Below are 22309 nucleotides of genomic sequence, written 5' to 3'. Positions count from 1 at the left end.
TAAGTTCGTTAAAAATATTCGCAACGTTGATTTGCAAATACTTTCGGCCCATTATTTAAAAAATAAATGTAATTTTCTTGTTATTTAAATAGGTAATTAACATTGCATTGAACGAACTTTGAAATTAAAAGATTTTTTTTGAAAATAAAACATATGTACAGGTAATCAGCGTAGCTTTTTGCTAGATGTAATTTTGTTTAGTTTTTAAGTGATTTTAATTAAAAGAACATTTACAATTTAAAGTGTATGTTTCTGCAAACAGCAGTAATTATTGAAACAAATAATAATTACCTAGGGTATTATAAAAATAAAATAAATATTTTACTACTACGACTATAATTTTAGAACCTAGCCTTGTTACCGCTGGATCGACAGGTGCTGCAGCTGCAGAAAACCAGCAATGAGCGCAAGCAAGGTGGCGCAGGACAAAGACCACTGACAGATTCTCATTTCGGAGGCCAAGACTATTAGAAGAGTGTGTGAGAGATACTATTAGAGGTTTAATTGGTTTTTAAAATGTATTTAACGATTATTATGCAAGAAGTCGAGTATTTGGCGAGCTATTTAAGTTGCGGTTAGAAAGTGGTATTGGTGTAACTCCAAATCAAAGTGTGCTATCGCTGCACGCGATGCCGTACTTAACGGTATATCTACGTCTTTCTTGATGTTAAAGTGGTGAAAATTACTTTGCTTAATTGTTTTTTTGTCTAAAAAAGAGGGTACAGGTCACCTTATAGAAATCACAACAGCAACACAAGGATACCCACGACATCAGAAAGTGTGTGGCCTTTAGAAAAGAGTCATCTTAAACCAACGAAATTGACAGGAAACAACACTTTTTATAAGAATGAACACACATGAACACATAATGAAATAACAGATACAGACTTCCAAGAAATAATGTTAAACAAAAGCTTAAGTTTAATAAATTGTTAACAGAAATAAGTGGTAATTAATCAAACTACGAGTAGTTAGAAATGCTATTTTGCTAATGATAATAACTATACTAAAAAGTATAGTTACGTAAATACTTAATAGCTACGACGACAATATTGTCGGGGAATTAGATAACCAAAATATAACGAAATTAAAAGAACGTAAACCACCAAAATATAACTACTAATTGAGGAATGTGAAGAACATATAAATTGATGAACAGTAAGTAATTTCAAAAGACTTAATGAATAGAACCTGTTCATAAACAAGCTACGCGTAACCTATTTCACAAGTTCATTTGTATTCGTGCCCGCTCTCATTCCAATTTCGAACCATATAATCAGATGTCAAATACCCTCTAGTGTATTAATTGTCCAGCTGTATGTCACGTTCAACGAGCAAGGGGACAGCCCTGCGATTCTGTAACTCACTTTTCGAACTCACACAGCGGTTTTCGCATCGGCGGTCGCTCTCAAATCAGTCGTGAAGCTGTCATTTTATGATTTGGCATTTGAAAAGGTGGGAGCTTATAGTTTATTGTTTATTGAAAAGTGAGTTACAGAATCGCAGGGCTGATGATGGCATATCATGCTATCACTAACAAGGCAATCGATAGAGGCGAATCCATATAAATAAGAAAATTAGTACACAGTATTATTATTTAAGTAAACAAAACTTTGACAGGCATTCTAACAATTATTTGTTTGTTGTTCCAAGTTTGGATTGTAAATCTATCGTTATAGTTCCACTTAAATTATTTTATGACAATGACATTGGAAAATGTGATTATTTAGTTCATGTCAAAGTATTAATAAAAATAAAATACGATATAAAAAAAAATTTGATCAGAGATAAAAAAAAGTTTTTTTATTAATTAAACTTTAATATTATAATAAAAAGACTCATATTCAAACGGTGCACCGCCAGCGATCAAACCTTCGACCTAAGGGATGGGAGTTGAATCCCCTCAGGCCACGCTAACGCCACTAGGCACTAATCAATATTAGTTTAAACATGACTTCAAAACTATTTAGGTAATTAAATTTAAAAATAATTTTAGGCTTCAAATGGTTGATTTGAAATTGAACATTGTACGTCCCCAAAACTACCTACTTTACTTCTAACAAATATCTAATTACATATCTATGCTAAATATATAGTATATGTTTCAATCTTATTGTAATCATATAGACACATAAAACTAATAATAATATAATATACATTGACATAAATAACTACACTTAACATAAACTAAAATATATCATTAAAAGGAGTCCCTTTAGGCAAGGTTCCGAAGATACTGACAGCGTTCCCCCTTTGAATTGCTAGACTAATTCTTTGTCCGAGGTAGCTGCCAGATCTTCGGTCTCCTGTGATGTCGACTAACCTTTTTGAAATTTCTTTAAAAAGCCTTAAAGCGCTAGGACCCCACGGACCAAGGGTCTCGACACCGAATGGGACAAAATCATATTCTGAGCCCAGACCCCTATCTAACTTGGTATTCTTAGTCGCTTATACATATTATATGTGACAAACAGAAGAGTAGTTAATAAGAATATCTTTAGCGACGTTGTTGTGCTCATGATGCAAAATTTGCATGCAGGTGATTTTGATTTTTTCTAATAATATCAAACTAAAAAAAAAGGAAAACTTTTTTTTGCAAATCTTGCAGGTGTTTTACTAACCCGTAAAAAATAATATAAAACTAATAAAAAGTCGAAGGCCTGGTTTACCTGACCTGGTTATTTCGCTACTGTTTTTTTATCTAAGGAACGTGACAAACCATCAGCAGTGCATGCAGTTACCGTTTTGGGTACCTGACTTTCTCTTTGAACAAGGAATAAACTCCACCGTAACATATCGACCATTCTTTCGAGTTGCAACCGCTCTGAAGAGATAACATTTAAATTAATAAATAATAGTTTAAAAAAACTAAAAAACACGCTTTTAAAGCACATCAAACTAAAAAGTGAAAAATAATTCCTAATTTAGGCTGAAAATGGTAATGAATTGAAATGCTTTAAAAGCGTGTTTTTTAGTTTTTTTAAACTATTATTTATTTTTTAGTTAAATTTATTTATTTTTTTTTTTTCGGATTATTGCATTGTCATCGATCTTTGACAGGTGCGCAAAATTTGAATAAAATCTGTCCGTTAAAGTGGGTCAAAATCGAGTCCGAAGGAGTCGGTTACATACATACATATATACATACATACATACAGGTGAAGCTAATATAAAGCGTGTAAAAAAAATACAATTATAATTTGCGCTCGGCTCCATTACTCTTTCAACTTAGCTAAACGACAGGTATTTCAAAAGCTGGTAATAGAAGTGGATGCAAAAACAAAATGTTTTTTTAAAATTCCAAATTAAAACTGCTTGCAAGCAATTGTGCACATATATATTACTCCTAATTATATCATGCTCACCAGACTCAAACTCCAGGCCTTTCACTAGTGCATGCTCTGTTTACAATGTGCCAGTCACTTGTAGCAATGTAAATAATCAGCATAATTACACCTAATAAGATTTTAATTATCAGATCCGATTATACAGATTCGAGCGTCTAATTAGGATTTTAATGATATCAAATTTTGCTAATAAAATTTTTGTATTATTTCGCAATTCGTGTTATCTCCGAGATGAAATATTAAATGGCCGTCATATTTATTAATTAATTATATCTTTTTATTATAGTTTGAATAACTTGACTTGTAGGAGGTATTAAACTAAAAAAAAGTGACTTTTTCCGAAAGGTATAAATTTATTTACTAAATCTAACTTTAATTATTTTTTTCTTCGTCCAAACATAATTATATACATCTCTTCTGCATGTATGATCTTTAAAAGCGGAAACTCAGTATATGAAAGCCTTGATAAGAGCCGAAAAATTCTCTCTAATTCCTACCTTTAAAATTCTAGGGCTTTTTCCTACTAGCAAGCAGAGTCAACTACTAGGCACACAATTTACAGCATAAACCACCTGTGCCCACCCAAACCCGTGTGAGCCCTAATCGGTTTTAATGGACTGGGTGGGCAATAAGCAGTCACTTAAAAGAGAAGGCTAGTATAGTATGGAAACTAGGAAGTCAAAGTGAAAGTAAAGTGAAAAAATCAATGGCGTAAATACTTACTTTTTTAGATTCAATTAGACAGAGTCCTTCTACCAACCTCAAACTGCGTCATTACTACGCTACGGGAATGAGATAACTACGAGCGTTTTTTTACAAAAACCTAAGCATCGCTATAGCTATGTGAAGGTATCGTACTGTTAGAGAACTGTCAAAGCCTTAGAGAAGCCTCAAAAGATGTGTCTTATGGAGAGAAATTTGACCTTAGATTATTTTTTTTTGTTGTATGAAGAAATAAACGCATCTTTTTATACTGTTGTTCCACACCTCCATAGCTCGAAGGCTCGATAGCAAAAATTCGTTGAATTATAAGAAAATTGTTTCTGTTGCGTTATAATAGTAATAAAAAGCACAAGTTTCTTAATCTTTATTTTATTGCATTTTTATAAAATTTTGGTACTTATATAATTGTTAACAATCACTGGGTATAAAACTTATTGAGTATTTTAAGTTCCCTTAACTTAGTTTTGTTGCTTACGAGTATTGTTTGTACGTTAAACGAGGGATATCAAATATTGCAATACATTATTAAATAGTAAATGTAAATTTAGAATCAATTTAACATCTTTTCTGTTGACGTTCATAAGTGTACTTGGTTACCTATATACATAAATTTACTTTGACTTTGAGTTTAAATGCCTGCGGAGTGAGAATCTTAAACGACGGTGCTTTCCGTTTGATTTTGATTGGTTAACAGCATCTCTAGTCCAAGCTTATACGCGATATGATTTTACGTCACCAATCGTTACGTTTTGACAGTGTTCACAACTGTACGATAATTATCGTACATGTGCGATAATCTCATAACTACGTACGATGTACGATGGTACACGACTATCGTACGCAGATTGTACGATAATTTCCATTCTGATAAAAAATTTGATGGTTACACAGATAGCCCAATAACAATTACAGTTTTTAGTGTCAGTGCCATCTATTGGCTTATTTTTCTATTAGGAACATATTATGCTGTCACAAGGCGACTACAGCGGATGAACAAAGCGTTAATGTACAAACACAAAAACGCATCAGAAAAACACAAGTTTACAAGATTTAAACTATAAATCGTTTGCAACATTTTTTTTTCACGGTTCATATGATTTTTTAAAGTATTTTTAGCCATTTTCCTGACTGTATGATAATTTATCGTATATGGATCACATATACGATAATTTTACGGCCCTGATACGACAACTGCCTGGCTTCAGGTTGTGAACACTGCGTTTTGACCAATCTTAATCGAATACAGTTGACCCTGATGCATTTGCTTGATCCCTTAACGATATATTATTCTGATGGTGGACGTTCTCTTGTTTTGGAAGCCAAAACTCACTTTGAGTCGCCAGCTTTGACAAGTATTATTTTGCAAACTATTGATTTATTCATAATTAAAATAGGTTACGTTATTTTTAAAAGTATAATAATAAATTGTTGCTATTATCACACTTGTAAATTGAATAGAAAGTATTGATTAGATACGTGTTTATCGTAATTAAGTGTTTAAATACTCCGTTTTAATTTAGTTAATTTCGTTTCCTTATTTTTTTTATTTACACTCATGTAATTTGTATGTAGTACAATTTCAGTTAAAAAGGGAAAAGTCTATATGTAAAAAGTTTTATCTACTGTCAGACTCCTATACGCCCCATAGGGACCCTCCTCAAGGTCATTATCCAACGATTTGCAGGACTGACTCCGAGATATATCATAAGAACTTATACTAAGAAGATTTCGAAGACTTCTATTCTGACGACGTTTGTCTGGTTTCAATTCCGTTTGGTAGAACTTTTGCTCTTCGATTTGGAGCCATTTTGAATTTAGTAGAAGTTTCTTTGTCCATTCATCTGTAAAATAAAAAGTGTAGCTAATAAACAATATCCATCGTTAACAACTTTACGGAATGGTTCTATTTTATGAAATGGCGAGCTCAAACTGATGACTGGTCCTTTCTTCGTTTGGCTATAATTATCGTATGAAGATGACTACATGTAAGATATGTTTAAGTGTAGGCATTTGGAAGATGTAGTGTAATCAGAATCTTTGTTTTGGTTTTGTCTAACCTTTCCTTATAAACAAAAGAATACCTGTTCGGTTTGACGCATGCCGCTATATTAGGCCCGTACCTAATATAGCGTCATGCGTCGTAAAAAATATCTTAATAACGTATCTATTAGAATGTGATTATTTATTTTTTCATATAATAATTTGACTGTATTTAGCTGTTTTTATTGAAAATTCATTATTCATAGATCTTGCCAGGCGTTTTCATGAAACAACATCGAAATATATTTTCTTTTGTTTAACACGTCATGAAGCAATATTTTTCAATTGATGTCACATCGTCACATGAATATGTGCTTTAATTTTAATATTTAAGTTAATAAATAAAGTAAAAAAATCCGCGCCTTGGTCGCATATAAAAATTAGGTGTACTTTAAGGGGAAATTTTGGATGGAAAATTACCTAATTACATATTTGAATGTGTACAAGTACTTAATAATTACCATTGAGATCTTTCATAACACCAGCTTTCCCCCCGTATTCATGAGGTAAACCTTCAGGCGGGAAGTAGTCGTTCATAAAATTGTTAATACCATCTTCACCTGCGTGTGATCGGATGATACGTCGCCAGGGGTAAAAACTCATGTGTAAGAGTAGGACGGTTATAGTTTTAAGCTTCTGTGTATTGATGATATGGATTTCTGAAAATCGGTGAGGGTACGCCGACTGAAAAAAAGAAGTATATAGAGTAGATTTCTTCAACTTTACTTTATAGTATGTCGTGAAGTGAAACACAATTGTCAAAAAAGGCTTTAGGTACTGCACTACAATTCATTGCTAATTTTAATCGCGATTTATTGCTTGGAGTTGTTCATTCATTAAACTGCCCTAGCACCCCTAATGCACCCCCAATGCACCCCAATAGGTTAGTGAAAGTTCACCACAGGCCCTCTGTAACTTTTAATGGCAATACAGATTCCGATCCCGAATCAAAAATTAAGATTTTGTACCACGCGAACAGTGCGGCATCAGTACTATGAATTTTGAGAGAACAGCATAGTAATTTCATATATAAACCTCGGGATCGGTATCGCTATCGCTTTTGGAAGTGTACGGGTGCCAATTCTTGGAGTGTTTACACAAAAATACGACACATAAAAATGTTTTTTATGTAAAATAGTTGCCGTACTTTCTACGAGACGAAAGCAAGAATATAACTTCAAGAAGAAATTTTGTTAAAACGGACAGTGTTTTACCTTCATACACCAAGCGAAATCTTTCCAATAACTCCCTTTGAAGTGGCTTTTGAGATGCGCGGGTTGCAGGTCACATACGTCTATCATCACTACTTCATCACCTGGAGTTGGATCATCTCTTAACCTGTAAGTTTTAACCGACCATTTTATTGCTAGTTATGTAGTCTAATTTGAAATATTTTTGAGAGGTCCAAATATTTCAATTTATTTTAGTTATTTTATTTAAGTTACATTAAGGTTATGTTCTTATTATATTAAATACTAGCTGGCCTGGTGAATATCGTACCGCCTAACAGACAATTCTTTTTTTTTTAATATTTATTCTGCTATTCGGGACACCGGTCTAGCTAGTAAGATAAAAAAAAGAAAGTTAATAATACAACAAATACATTATGTCAAAAAATAAAAATTTACCTTCCCGGAACCCCTCCACTAACACTTGAACTTTATGAAATGGTATTAAAGTTCAAATTACCTTTAAATATTATTTCGAAAATGTTGTATGGGAATATAGAAAAGTGTTGTTTTTAGACTTTTTCACTCAATTTGTTTTAACTTTTCTCTCCGTAAGAACCATCCTCGTACTTCAAGGAATATTATAAAAAAATAATCAGACAAATCTGTCAAGCCGTTTTCATGTTATGTCGTGACAACGGAAAACGGGTTTCATTTTTATATATATAGACTAGTTCTCGACCTCCAAAGGAGTGAAGGCCTCTTTCAAACTCTTCCACTTATCTCTCATCTTTGCTACTGTTTTCCAATATTTTCCCGCTATCTCTTTTCTTTCATCTTCCTAAGTTTCTGTTACCATCCTGTCCTATTGCTCCCCACTAAGCTATTCCAAGTAAGGACTTTTTAGACTCATCTACCATCACAAACGCGGGCAATGTGACATAATGTATAAACGGCCGGCGCTATAATTTAAATATGCAATAGCAAAACTAGATCAATGGAAACTGCTGGATATTGTGTGCCTATGCTTTGAAATGTGTATAGTTATGGTTATTATAAAATTTTCACTTAGAACGGTAATATTATAGTCTTTTCAAATTTTGTCACTATGGGGCATAGAATCTTGTTGAGGTGCGCAATTCAAATATACGAGGTAAATTAACATTATTTGATATAAACTAGGAACTTTTAATAGTGTTTTGTTTAGCAAGGGCTTACCTTATGTCCAATATCATGAGCCATCTTGCTAACAACGCTTTTGGAGAAAGTGGTTTGTTTAGCGCTGTAGGTGCGGGTAGTTTGACAAATGTCAGTCGTCTACCTTCAGCGCTGCGGGTGCGTAGAGGTACTATGTATCTGAAATAGTATAAAAAGAGAATTAAAAGTACGGACTTATGACAGCTAAAATCTTTACATAGACATGGTAAGAATTGCATTGTAACAAACAGGCACGAGTGAACACTATCGTATCGTATAATAAATAACTAAGAAACTGTTTAGCAAAATAATTTTTTTACGCCTTGTTTCTAAAAAGCTTATCAACAAGCAATCTGCTGCACTACTGCATTAATTTGATTAACATATCAATAAGATGGCTTATTAAACTCTTTTTATTATTCTGCAAAATTATTACGATCTATTTGCTGCAATTTTCTGTATTGTTACGTTACATATATTATTTATTTTACTCTGACACAGTATACTGTGTCAACTATAGTTGGCGCGAACTATCCAAAATATATTTCAGAGCGGCATGGAAATCTACTCTTCGTGGTTGTCATATTCTCGAATCCTTTTTTTTATTACTGACAATTGCACTGTCTGCGATCACTGTTTTCTTCGGTCTCTTTTACATTCATAATTTCTATTAACATATCACAAACAAGTGGTTAGTTGAAAATAATTTCGCTAACAAAGCATAGCACGAAATCCTGCGATATCTGTTATCAAACTTGTAACCACAATAATCAACCTTCTTGAATGAACGACCTTCTTGAATTCCTAGAACTCAACGAGTCATGCAATACCATGAATTTAACTTTCTTTAAATGGTTTAAACCACTGTTCCTCATCGTGGGGCCCACACCCCATAGGGGGCAATTTGATTGGTAAAGGGAGGGGGGGTCATCGAAATCAGCTCGGTATAACACAACGTGGAGACTTGAGATTGAAGCTCTCATCAACTTGCAAATAACAGAGAACTAGTGCAGGTATGTAAAGAAAGTACATTAAAATATTATTTCCTTGATTTCGGTCTATGAACACCATCGACGCCTTAATTTACACTAAAGACACTTACACATCTTGACAGCTAGACAATATATCTTCATCGTCAGGTCGCCGCCGATGCCATAACTCAGTGAGTCCACCAGGCCCTCGAGCTGTGTAATATTTTCTCGCTCTTTTCGATGCTTCTGTCTCATCTCCACTACAGCAATTGAGTATAAGATCAAGGGTGAGGAGCTCTTCTGGTGAGGCTTTCCTTGTCAAGTTGTCTAAGGCCCATCGCTCGCCGAACGACGCTGCCGGGGACATCCTGAAATCTAAAAAGACTGTTGTTTACTTTACGTTAAATTTACTGCATTTTGTACTGGGGCCTGAGACACTAACGTGACCCACTAAGGCCAATCGAATTTGTATGGTCTCATACAATTTCCGTCACAGATTCATAAAAAATAAGGAGTGGGCTGCCATAAAATTCACTGATTTATAAATTTACATCAAATTATGAAATTAGTTTTTTTTTTATATATATAGTGTTTACGAAAATCTCCATGCCTGGAGAGCGTAAATAAAAAAAAACTCATTAAATAAACACATGTAATAAACAATCTAAACATACTTTATATAATAACGAAATATCGTATTTAATTATAATAACTATCTATATATTGATTATTATTATGTTGTCTACAAAATTTACTAAAGTGTACGTACGTTTGTACGTACATTTTTTAAAACATAATTTAAAACATTACAAGTAAATGATTACTTGACTTGTGACGGCACATTTACAAACATTTAATCTTTATCACTGTCAAGAACTAATTTTTCAAGACCGTTCACCTTTATCCTCTGGTCATTGATTGTTGATTTCATTATGAGTCATTCTTTTGAGTCTAACTTTGGACGGAGGCCACCTTCATTTTTATCCAGTTTGACCGGCATTTCGCCTTTTGGTTCCTGCATTTGTGATGTTGTCTATCTATATGACCCCCCCCCCCTTGTCAAGGTCACGATCTTAGTGACTACATTCTTATTACTTCATCACGAATACGGTCGCGAAGGGAGATGCCCAGCATTGCTCTCTCTACGTTGCTCTGTGCGACTCTTATGCTCTCGGCTGATCGTTGTGTGAGCATAGTTTCGACTCTGTATGTAAAGGCAGAAAGGATACATTGGTTGTAACCCTTGGTCGGGCGGAAGTTCCGTGCATGATATGCCGTTTGTCTCCGAAAGCCGCCCACGCGTCCGTTATGCATCTATCCACTTCAGGCTGGGCATCACAACCAAGCGTAATCTTAGATATAGTGTTTACTTTATCTACCAGTAATAGATGGAGTCCGAACCCCTCAAGGTCTTGGATCATAGTAGCCATATCCTCTATCTCTCTCAGTCTTTCGCCATCGATATTCATTTCTCTGTTTTCCCAATGCAAGCCCAATCATAAGCCCCTGTCCCTCTTTACCGCTGTCTCAAGTCGAAGCTTGTAGGTTTTTTCATGTAAAATTATACAGTACAGTGTAGTTAGTCACAGTGTTTCCGGACAATGAAGGGCGAAATACAGTTATTTAAGGTTAAGTTTACAATTATTTTGACATTTTGAATTGATTTATTCATTAAAAAAAATTGAAAATAAGAGTTATGTTACCACATTATTCCGTGACTTAGTGATTATTGTACGTGGAGTTAACCTGTTTGACTCTAGACGAAAGAATTCCTTTCGTCTTGCCTTTGTAGATTTCAATAGAATAGATTCAGAAATATGTCCACACCATAGCCCCAAGAGGATCATCAGACTACATATGCTACAAAACCGATAGATTAGGCTTATTCTAATAAAAGAAGGCTGATTCTAGATAGCCTATTTTACTATTATTTTTAATAATTTTCTAGGGTAGCCTTGTTACCTACCCTTTTCGGCTATGGCATCGGGCAGCCTGGTGTTAATTTAAGACTTTTTCCCCTTTTTTCTTCTAGATTATTGAAAGGCATATCACAAATACTCAGAGACGCAAGGAAAAATATTATACTGCCGATGTACGTAATACAATATTCGCTCGATCCAATATAATTTACATGAGGTGTATGCGAATAGCCTACAGAATATTCCAACATATTTCCTCTTTTCGAATACAATTTGATTGCTTTTCTCGATGCCAATATCCGGTTTTATTCTTGTGTCACGCGGCATATGATATTTTTCGTAAAAATTACTGTACATTTGTGTTTGGATTCGAAAAACTTGAATTTCTATACTAGATTTATTATATATATATATAAAGGTAAACTTGCCTAATATGTCTACAATTCATTAGATTCTATCCAAAGTAATAAACAATAACGCCTGAGTAAAATTTTAGTGTGAATACACTTTTAAGTATGAAGTCGAACTTGTTGTTAACTTACTCATTTTTTTATTCTTTTTTTTTTTTAAAGAACGGGGGGCAAACGGGCAGGAGGCTCATCTGATGGTAAGTGATACCGCCGCCCATGGACACTCTCAATGCCAGAGGGCTCGCGAGTGCGTTGCCGGCCTATTCTTAAGAGATACCTACTACTAGCTCCATCCACTTTTTTCGGCTTTGTTATATTTTCATTCGCACTTGTGTTTTATGTAATTTGATGTGTTATGGTGGATTTTTTAAAGATTGTCTTAGGCTTTTAATTTTTTTTATAGATCAGGGTGCAAACGAGGATGAGGCTCATCTGATATTGAGTGATACCGCCCTTGGACACTCACAATGCGTTCTCTCGCAAGTGCGTTGCCGGACTTGGAAGAATTGGTACGCTCTTTTCTTAAAGGAAAAAAAATATTGTGTTATTGTTATCAAAAAGTAAAGTGTGAGTAAAGTCAAAAGTTGTGTAAATTTTCAGATCATGTTCTACAACCGACAGGTTTGAGTTCTTAAATAATCGAATTCGAATTGACATCAAGTTCATAATTTGAAAGAGTACAGCAGAAATCTGACTATGATGCATTTACAGGAAATGCTTACTGACGTAATTATATCTCAATCTAAAGGTCATTGATGATTGTCGAATCGATTTGAATTTAGATATATGTCGATTGACGAATGGCGTCCAGACAAACAAAATTGAATAAAAAAAAACAAATTACGTATTCCAATGATAAGTCTAGTTACCTGTATGACTTTTTTCTGATGCCATTCTCTTGCGAATAATGAGCACCTTGACAAAAAGCTATTGTCCGTTCTTCTAAGGTCAATAACTGAGTAACGTTCTTTAATTTTAGTCATTATTTTTTTGCTACAATTATATGCTTCCGAGAAAATATAATAATATAAAATTATTATAAACAACTCCTCAATTATTACCGTTATGATTTGATGATTTGTGATTTTCTTATCTTACAGGAGGCAAACGGGCAGGAGGCTCATCTAATGTTTAGTGATACCGCCGCCCATGGGCACTCGCACTGCCAGAAGGCTCGCAAGCTGCCAGCCTTTTAAGAATTGGTACGCTCTTTTCTTGAAGGACCCTAAGTCGAATTGGTTCAGAAATTCAGTTGGCAGCTGGTTCCACATAGTGGTACTGCGTGGAAGAAATTGCCTTAAGAAACGCTCAATTGTGGAACGACGGACGTCAAGGTATGGATGGGTACGGATGGTATTTTGAGAAAATGGTTAAGAGGCATAAAAATCTCTAGATTACTAAATTAAATACTTCTCTGCTAAATAATAATGAACTTAAATAAATAGTATTTACTTTGTCTTAGACAATTGCTAAGGAAGTAAATAAAGGAATGGAAAATGTAAACTTCCTTTATATGTTAAATTAATATTTAATAAATGAGCAGCCTCCCAGGCCATTAAATCATCACATTCATTATTTTAAGGGAATACTAATGAGTTTCTTGTTTGAATAACTAATTTCAATATTAATGCTCAATTTGCATATTGGTATTTTAATCGTTAATTGGATTTAGTTATAACTCGATTAATTTAATTTGTTAATGAAACTGGAATTCTATATGCAATTTTTAACGATAGCATTCCAACGCGTATTCTATAATTCGTTTTAAATAATGAATTATAATATAGATAATTTTGTTCAATTGAAATATCTAAAAAATTATACTATATTATATTCGTTTACTCTGTTGAAAGACCAAAAAATATTTAACGAATTAAAATAATATGTCGCAGCCAACTAGCTTAATTAGTAGTTCAATTAACAGCCTAGCCTTTTAACTAAACAGCGCCGTTTAACTAGCGGCCTGAAAGATATTCAGCTAGTTGATCAAACAGCTAGGCAAATGACTTGGATCGATGACGTTTCTTTCGTTTCGTTTTCTGATGTTAAGTGCTACCGTCGCCCATGGATACCCACATTGCCAGAAGGCTCGAGAGTGCGTTGCCGGAATTTTAAGAATTGGTACGCTTTAAAGTGTACAGTAAATATAGCTCGTCGTAAGATATTTTTAGCCATGAAAATGGCATTAAAATTGAACTCTTTTGGGTGAAGGCGCACGTTGGCACTACGGGAAACGAGAGGGCAGACGCTCTCGCGGGGGAGGCGGTTGGGGAAACAGGGACGCGAATAGGGTACGATGCGTATCCGCTTTCCTATTTGCGACGACTGACAAGACTCAAGACTTTAGACACAGATGCAAATGCGGCATACAAACAAATCAAGACAAGGCGTTTCGCACCTCACATGGCGCAGATCCTGACTGGCCACGGGGCTTTTGGACACTATTTACACAGACTCAAACTGAAGACAAGCCCCGCGTGTGACTGTGACGACAGAACCGGCCAAACGGTGGTTCATTTACTTGTCGACTGTGCGAATTTTGAAAGGGCCAGGTGCGATCTGAAACTCGAGACTGGCATGAGGGTATCCCGGGATGGGCTATCCGACATGTTGCTTGGGCACAGATCGCAGCTGGAAAAATTCTGCGACAAGATTGTCAGATATGTCACCCGCACAAATAGCACGAGAGGTAACGCGGGTGTCGCCGGGCAGCGGGCCCCGACTCACCTATAAATATTGTGACGATATTTTCGGAGTAGTTGTCGCCCGGGCCCGGCGGGAGACGCCAACCCTTTAAGACAATAATGTCCCTTTTTAAGAAAGGGGAGATTCTGACACTCCCCTGCTGCTTGGCCACTCGGTCACAAATCTGCCAGCGTGGCTGATAGGCTAGGATGTAGGGGTCCCTTTTAAAAAAAAAAAAACATATTTTTACGTTGTACCTCTCACATGACCCATTATTCACATTCACCAAATGCCTTACGTAATGTCAAGGATAGTCCGTGACAAAAGTGATATTTCGCTATCTATAGTCTATTATCACGACATAATGAACTCGTAAAAGTAATGATCGTGCCAAGTTATATTTTAGGCGATACTTAAGAGCTCTGTAGCATGCGATGTATTTATAACATAAGGATTTTTACCAAAGTTCTGCTATTAAAATTAGATAGTATGTATATGTTTTAAGTTTTATTAATTGAATAAAACTTTAATAATTTACACACAAAAGGTAACAAATTTTCTTTGTGTAATTAACGATAATATTACATTGAAAACTACGAGCGGTACAAAAGAAATTTATCGACAACAACAACTGGGTATTATTGTTTAAGCACAGATTAATATTCATTACCCGTACCATAAAGCGTAGGAACGTGGTAATTTTTAGATGAATAAATGAGGAATTTCATGTAAATAGTTGGCTGTTTTCCGATCATCAAATTCACCAAGAAGTGAAATCTCTGATCTGAATCTCAAAACTCAGAGTCTAAATGCAAAGAGTTATTAAAATAGTGTTTTAACTAATTTATATAAAAACTTTTTTAATATCTACTACAGATATTTAGTTTATATTTAATAATTTGTATATATAGGAAGCTTGTAAGTTGAGAATTTAAAACTATGTATGCCCACTTCCTCAGATGATATTATAAGTAATCTACTTTAGGTCTCTAAAGATTTAACTTTAATGCAATTACAGATTTTGTAATAGATATTATTTTTTTATTTAATTGACTGTCCTGACTTATTGCTGCTTTTACTTTTTCACGCCCCTTCTTGACACAATACAAGGCAAACGCAACTATTTAAAATTCCTCGGTTTAATTCAAACTATTTGCGAAACTCAGTCATGCATCGTATACCTTCAGATTATAATAGGAATTACCAGCAAATAGAAATATTTAATGTATCTAAAAAATGCTTAAGAAATGATATAAAAAATCTAGTATCTTTTATTAGATAGAATGGCTTTGTTATTCCTTCTTTATAATAAATATGTTGTAATGAACTGTGAATCGTAGAATTTAGAATTTACATACATACATACATATATTCTTTGTAAATTTTTTTTGAATTTTTTGTATTTGTATAGGTGTAACTGTGTTTTGTGTATGTTTAAATGTGTATTCCATTTTTGGCTCTTGTGTATAGTGTAATTATTTGAATATTGTATAGTACTTGTAAGTAGCTGTAGGAATACCATTAAGCAAATAAATAAATAAATTATATCAGTAAAACAGTATTAAACTATGTCTGTCGAGTTATTCAATTGATTAAATAAGAATGCAAAAGCTAAGGCAATCCGCTTTGTGTAGGATAAAAACTAGCCTCTCACATTCAAATCAGGTCACGAAGTAACCTGCCGTTAAGGTTGCATCAAGGTATAAAATTCTTATGTTCTTATCTTCCTATCCATGAATTGGAACCAATTCATGTTGTATTAACTGAGTGCTGATATCTTGTGACGTTTTTATTGTATGTGTTATGTTTGCACAACCGTAAAATATCAATTTTAATCAACTTTTGCGGTTTTAAATACCTCTTATTACAATATACACTAATTTCAATAAAAATACAGTAGTAAAGTAAGCACGTAAAAAATTAAAAATGTTTGTTAAAATTGCCTACACAAAAAAAATACATAAAAATAAGTTTCTGTCACCACCATCATACATTTTCATTTGGCCCAAATCTAGGAGTGTAAATAAAAGTTTTAAGTTCTTTAAATTACTTGTGTAGTTCTCGCTTACACCAGGAACAACACTCGCACTTCAAGTTAAATAAGAGTTTAGATATAATATGTACAATGTACATAGCTAATATACCAAAATTTTGGGGTAAATATAATGCTCATTTTAAAAGAATTAAAAAAATTATGAACATTCGTAATCAATAATATATTTTCCTTTACATGATGATCTAATAAGTTGAAATAGGAAATATCTTTGAGCAATTATAAATGGTTATGTTTATTGAACAAGGAACAATAAAGTTGTTAATAACTAATCGTGATCGTAGCTCGTTAAATATTTAATAAAACTGCAGTTTTATTTGAATCTTTTGTTATAAATATCGCATGATGTAATCAAAAAGGTTTGTTTATATGAATTTACATTTATCGAATATAATTTTTCGTATATACCACACTTGATTACAACTCTAACGATTCCGTAGACGGATAATGTTTGTACTTCTCATTGCCCTGATAAAAGTTTAACAAAAACAAAACTTAGTATTGTCTTTGATTGACATAACCTTTACACATTTAAAGAAAAAACTTTTTGGCGATTTTAATGCCTGACAACACATAGTATTTGGATTTAAACAAAAAAAGATTACATGAATGTCACACGTCTAGATAATGATAATTTATAGGTGTTTATAAATGGACTAAACGAGGCATCAATGGCTCTTAACAGTGGGATTAAGAGTGCCATAGATTAACAGAATAACGTCATTACGTCTGGGAGACTACACATAAAACCGTTTAAAAAATTTGTTTTTTGAGACTTAGGCGAACTAATGAAGTCATGCTATAATTAGCATGACTTCATTTGTTAGTAGTCAGTCGCCATTAGTAGATTAAAAGTCAAGGCTTAGTATTCTAATTACCTGATTGTTAGTTACCTATTGGTGAAAAAAGTTTTTTTAAACTTTTATTATCCTGTTATTATATCATTAAATATAATTTAGTAGATTCTTTATGGCGACTAAATTCGATAAATTCTAATTCTGTTTTCACACATTTGCTCCAAACTGTGCAGAAATCGCGTGTACCAACCATATAAACAAGAAATAATTAGTCAATATATCTCCAGTTTCGTTATTTTGTGTGAATTTCACTTTTATTTACCTTCAGTTTGATTTTTAACGGTTAGATTGCATTAATTTTATTTAGCTAATTAATCAAAAGACGTATTTTTTAAACAATGATTATTTCGTTACACTTTATTGTTATTCACATATATTACATAAAATAAAATGTTGCTTATTAATAAAATAAGTAAATATTTGTTTGCTAGTTGTTTTTTTTTTCAGCGATAAGAAACGTGTTGTATCTACCTTGTTCCTATAATGTTCTGTTTAGCTGCCTCTATATATTCAATAATTTTAACTTAAATTTAGAAGTATTTAAATCCACCAATCCCAATCGTGTTTATCGTGTGTATGAGACACATATATACACCTTATAACACAAACTTGCCCACATATTTAAAATTATTTATATGATTCTCACATATCCTAAGTAGACATATTTCGATGAAAATATCAAAAGATTTTAAGGATTCAGAAAATTTATTGACCGAAATAATTATTAATCCGTAACATATAAATGTTAATCAGTTAGTCTGTTGCATTGCGATTTTATTTATGAACTAACCGTGACCACTGATTCCATAAACTTTCAAAAACATTGCAATGCTAAATTGAAAAGTTTTCAATGGATTTCGTTGTTAGTGGTAATTACGTTAACCGAGTTAGCATATCTATAGAACATGTGTAAAAATCTCTGTACGTATCGTTTTAGTACAATTTAGTCTTTCATTTATAAAGGACATACCCGTTTATAGAGGATATACTCAGTTGAACGGTAAAAATTTGAAATATCTAGATACACAGTATGTGGCAGGATTCGCTTAAACCAGGTTGCGTCTGATGATACCACAATTTAAGCCCCTCAGAGCGCCTAACCAACGGCGATAATTCTACATTTTAAATAATATTTTCAAATCAGTAACGTAGTTTTCTGGTCATCCCTCCATCGCTTAACCTGACCTCTTTTTCTTTTTCCATCTCGTGGCTGTGTGGCCCAGGACAGAAACAAGTGGAGAGAGCTAGAAGAGGACTTCGCGTCCTAGGATACACTGTAGACCGAATACTTTGCTTTCTGTTGTCCTATATTAAAACTCATTGATCTCTCTCTACTCTACTCTACTGAACTCAGTGATCATTTCTAATAGGCAAGTAGATGATGAACCTTCCGTGCCTGACACATGCCGTTGACGTTTTGGGTGTAAGGCACAACATCCTCACGATGTTTTTCTTCAACGTACGTTCGTTAAATGCACACAAAGACGGAAAGTCCATTGGTGCACACACGGTCGGACCTACGACCTCAGGGATGAGAGTCGCACACTGAAGCTACTAGGCCAACACTGCTTACAGAAAAAAGGGTTTTATAATAAACTATACCTATCTCAAATTGCAATACAACTTAAATATAATTAGTTTCATTATCAGTTAGAGTTGCTAATATCTTTTTTTGCTACGTAATAGTTACAGAATATTCGTATATTGTTAATAAATCGTCTGTCTTACATTAAGGCGTTGAGCTTAGCTTGATTTAAGAGCCTATGGATATTGTGGCCCATTTACGGCGTGATGGATTTATGAACTAAAATTATTGTAAAAGTGTATCTAATAATAGAATTGCCTTTGTATTTAAAAGTAGATACGACAAAATGTATTTAGTCCCTGTAATTCGAGCCTTAGTAAACATTGACACAAGTGAGTTCCTCGCCATCCTCTCATTAACAAGCACTTGTTTGCTAATTAATAATTAGAATAGTTTCAGACACAGTTTAATATTAAATAATGTGAAATATAATAATATATAAAATTAATGTGTATTAATTTTTATATGTATAATTTTATTATAAAGGTAAAGCACATTTGATGCATACTTAATATAAACATAATGTTGGGCTTGCTTAAATACTTAAGCGCGTAATTATCTTTTCAGAGAGTCGAGAGTACCGTTAATATAAATATTTTTAATTGATTAAAAAATGTTTTTCTATTCAGTTTTTTTACACTGTATTAAAATTTATGTATTTTAAAAGTAGTTATACAATAAAACGAAAAATTGTGAACCAGTTTTATTTTCTCCGATAGCAATGCATGGGACTGTTTGGATAGTGAACATAAAACCATAATATACAGAAGTTTTCTTTCCCCGCCATAGGAAAAATATTGTTTTTTGGTATAATTACTATATATTTTTTCATTATGTAAATATATTATTTGGCGGCAAACAAACAAACGAACTCCGATTAGTAATCATCATCCTACCCACCTCATATGTAATTGTCTTTTCCATTTTTCTTTCCGTTCCATTGCAGCTGTGTGGACACGGGACTTAACCAGTCATTTAGTGCATATCGATCATTACTCTTTAATCAATGTCAATTCATTATCATCAACACTTTATCCATTTTCAAAGACTTTGAATACACTCAAGTCAAGTAGAACTACTCAAGAATCAATATTCTATACAGGTTTCAAGAAGGCCGTGACGAGGTAACTTCCTACTTTAATATTGCAGTGAGCTATAAATTTAAGTAATTTTGTTACTAATTGACGCTTCTCTGTTACATCTAAAACTTTACGTAATAGTTACGGAATAGGAACAAATTTTACAAATTAACGAATCTAATATCGTTATCAAACGGTCTAAGGCGTGTAATCTCTTTTAAGAACCAATAGACGTTTTCATAATCTATGAAAAGAATTATCAAATATTTCCTTTGAGATCTGATTTTGAAATAATAAGACTTAATGAGACAATGCTTTACTACCACAATTTATGTAGATTTGAATAATGAAAATTTAACTGTCTTTATTAATACTTTTTACCCCAGAATTGTATTACTATTCTATACTAATTTAAATACTTTTTCCATTAATTCAGTATTCCACACAAATGAAATAAAACTGAGCTTGCGCACGAGTTTTCTACTCTTTGCCACATACTATAAATACGGTACCTGTTTTTGCAGACGTTATACAATAACATGATATTACGATAATATTTAATAGGCATTTTAAAAGTTAATAATTTCCTTATTACAATACAAAACTCCTAAATGATGTCTGTTGCTAAACGATCGAAATTAGCGCTTACGAGTTTTTATGGTGTATACGATAACAAAAATATACCATAATCGTAGTGTAATAAATATTACGTAAGGTTACTTGAAAGAGTTTAATGCACATTTAAATAACACTTCCTTAACGGATATAATCGCGAATTTATCACACTATTCAGTAATCGTGTATCTCGCTGTTTAAACCAAAGATAAAATTGTATACACATTATTACAGTTAACTCCAGTATCCCTAGATACGTAAGCAAGAATTGAACAGCGTTATTTCGTTTTCAAAAGAATTATTTTTAATTTGTATTTAAACTCAGTACTATGTTTGTATCGAACAAACCGAGTAAACGACTGATCGATACTTTAGCATTTACACACACGTTCTATTAAACGACTTAACAAATCCTTATTTTGATTAAATAAAGTTTATTGTTATATAAATAAAACCTCTATTGTAACTTCACTCGACATTTTCTCTACAGAAAATAAATTTTACTGTTCTTAGTTATCGAAGTATATACTAACTTATTCATATTAGGCAACTTTAGTTGTATTTACTACACCGATGACATTGTAGAACTAAAGGGGGAAAACTGGATGAATGTTGCCCATACAAAAACTAGACCACTAAAAAATTAAAAATAAATCTAACTTAAATTTTGTTTAAAACTCATACTAACTCAATTAATACTAATATTAAGGAATGTGAACTAACCAATTGTTGTATGGATTAATAAATCTTTAATAATAATAATAAATAATAATTATATATTTACTAATTGTTATAATAAAAATAAAATATTACTAAAAATGTTTTATGTCATTGTTCACAAAATATTTCTTCCGATCGTACTAATAATAAAGAAATATCATACCGCACCACCACCGCTGCGCTCGGGCACTGTTCACTGACTCATACTGCATAGATCGTTCAAACCTTGATGTCACCTTGACCCCAGAGAATGTAATATTTTGATCTACTTACGTCACTTCTTCCACAGTTTTTTGTCAGTACTTCTGAAGGATTTTAATGATCTATGCATCACTGCTAAAACCCCGCTTTGTAGTAGACTTCTTGATGTTTAGGAGCTACTAATCCCTAACTTGCTACAGGCAAAAACATCAAAATTATGTTTATTTTGTACTTTTATAAAATCGTTATTTAATTTTACCTTTGAAATTAAACTATGTATGTACTTTTATTTTTATAATGTGTATTTATCTCGAGAGCAGTTTTGGGCTAGTGTCCGCATTTTTTTGCCAGGCACAGAATCCCGATCCCCAACTTGTGCATTAAGGTAAAACTTATTACAGAACCGATACTCAAATCTGAGGCCTACACTATGATTTTATAGCGGCACTTGTTTTACTTACTTCGATTAAAATTAAATTTTCGAAATAGTTGTACCTACTCTATTATTTGAATATTCACCCATATTATTCATTTCTACACCCAAACTCCATACAAATAAATTACCAACATTAAGTGTATCTTTAATTGATATCAAAGACGGCTTATATGATATAGTATACCTATTATGCCATAGTTATCAGATGGTCTTATTATGCCTAACGTGGATCAATAAAACTGCTAAACCCATGTGGCGCGAAGAAAACAGCATTAGCGCGCATGCGTCTCTGCTGTTGCCAG

The 22309-nt window shown here is 33.2% G+C and overlaps 1 protein-coding gene across 1 annotated transcript; it reads right to left on the bottom strand.

The window, feature by feature from the left end:
• Window positions 1-5098: 5098 nt before the first annotated feature.
• Window positions 5099-21625, bottom strand: LOC125053974. The gene is made up of 6 exons (XM_047655617.1): window positions 21534-21625; window positions 9579-9822; window positions 8498-8635; window positions 7325-7448; window positions 6572-6794; window positions 5099-5911 (listed from the first exon to the last, which is right to left on the bottom strand). Exons 1-6 carry the CDS (start codon window positions 21580-21582, stop codon window positions 5670-5672), a joined length of 1020 nt encoding a protein of 339 aa, XP_047511573.1. The 5' UTR covers window positions 21583-21625; the 3' UTR covers window positions 5099-5669.
• Window positions 21626-22309: the final 684 nt, after the last annotated feature.

This window comes from Pieris napi, chromosome 11 (genome assembly GCF_905475465.1).
Source record: "Pieris napi chromosome 11, ilPieNapi1.2, whole genome shotgun sequence".
In the NCBI taxonomy this organism is placed as follows: Eukaryota; Metazoa; Arthropoda; class Insecta; order Lepidoptera; family Pieridae; genus Pieris; species Pieris napi.
Note: the sequence above shows the minus strand (reverse complement) of the source record. Positions and strands in the feature narration are given on the sequence as shown.

Coding starts and splice junctions, on each gene's coding strand:
- LOC125053974 (XM_047655617.1), bottom strand. CDS start 21,582: ATGCAGTATGAGTCAGTGAACAGTGCCCGAGCGCAGCGGTGGTGGTGC. Junction 9,823..21,533: donor AGCGCAGCGGTGGTGGTGCG/GTATGATATTTC, acceptor CAGTCTTTTTAG/ATTTCAGGATGTCCCCGGCA. Junction 6,795..7,324: donor ATTTCGCTTGGTGTATGAAG/GTAAAACACTGT, acceptor TCTTTTTTTCAG/TCGGCGTACCCTCACCGATT.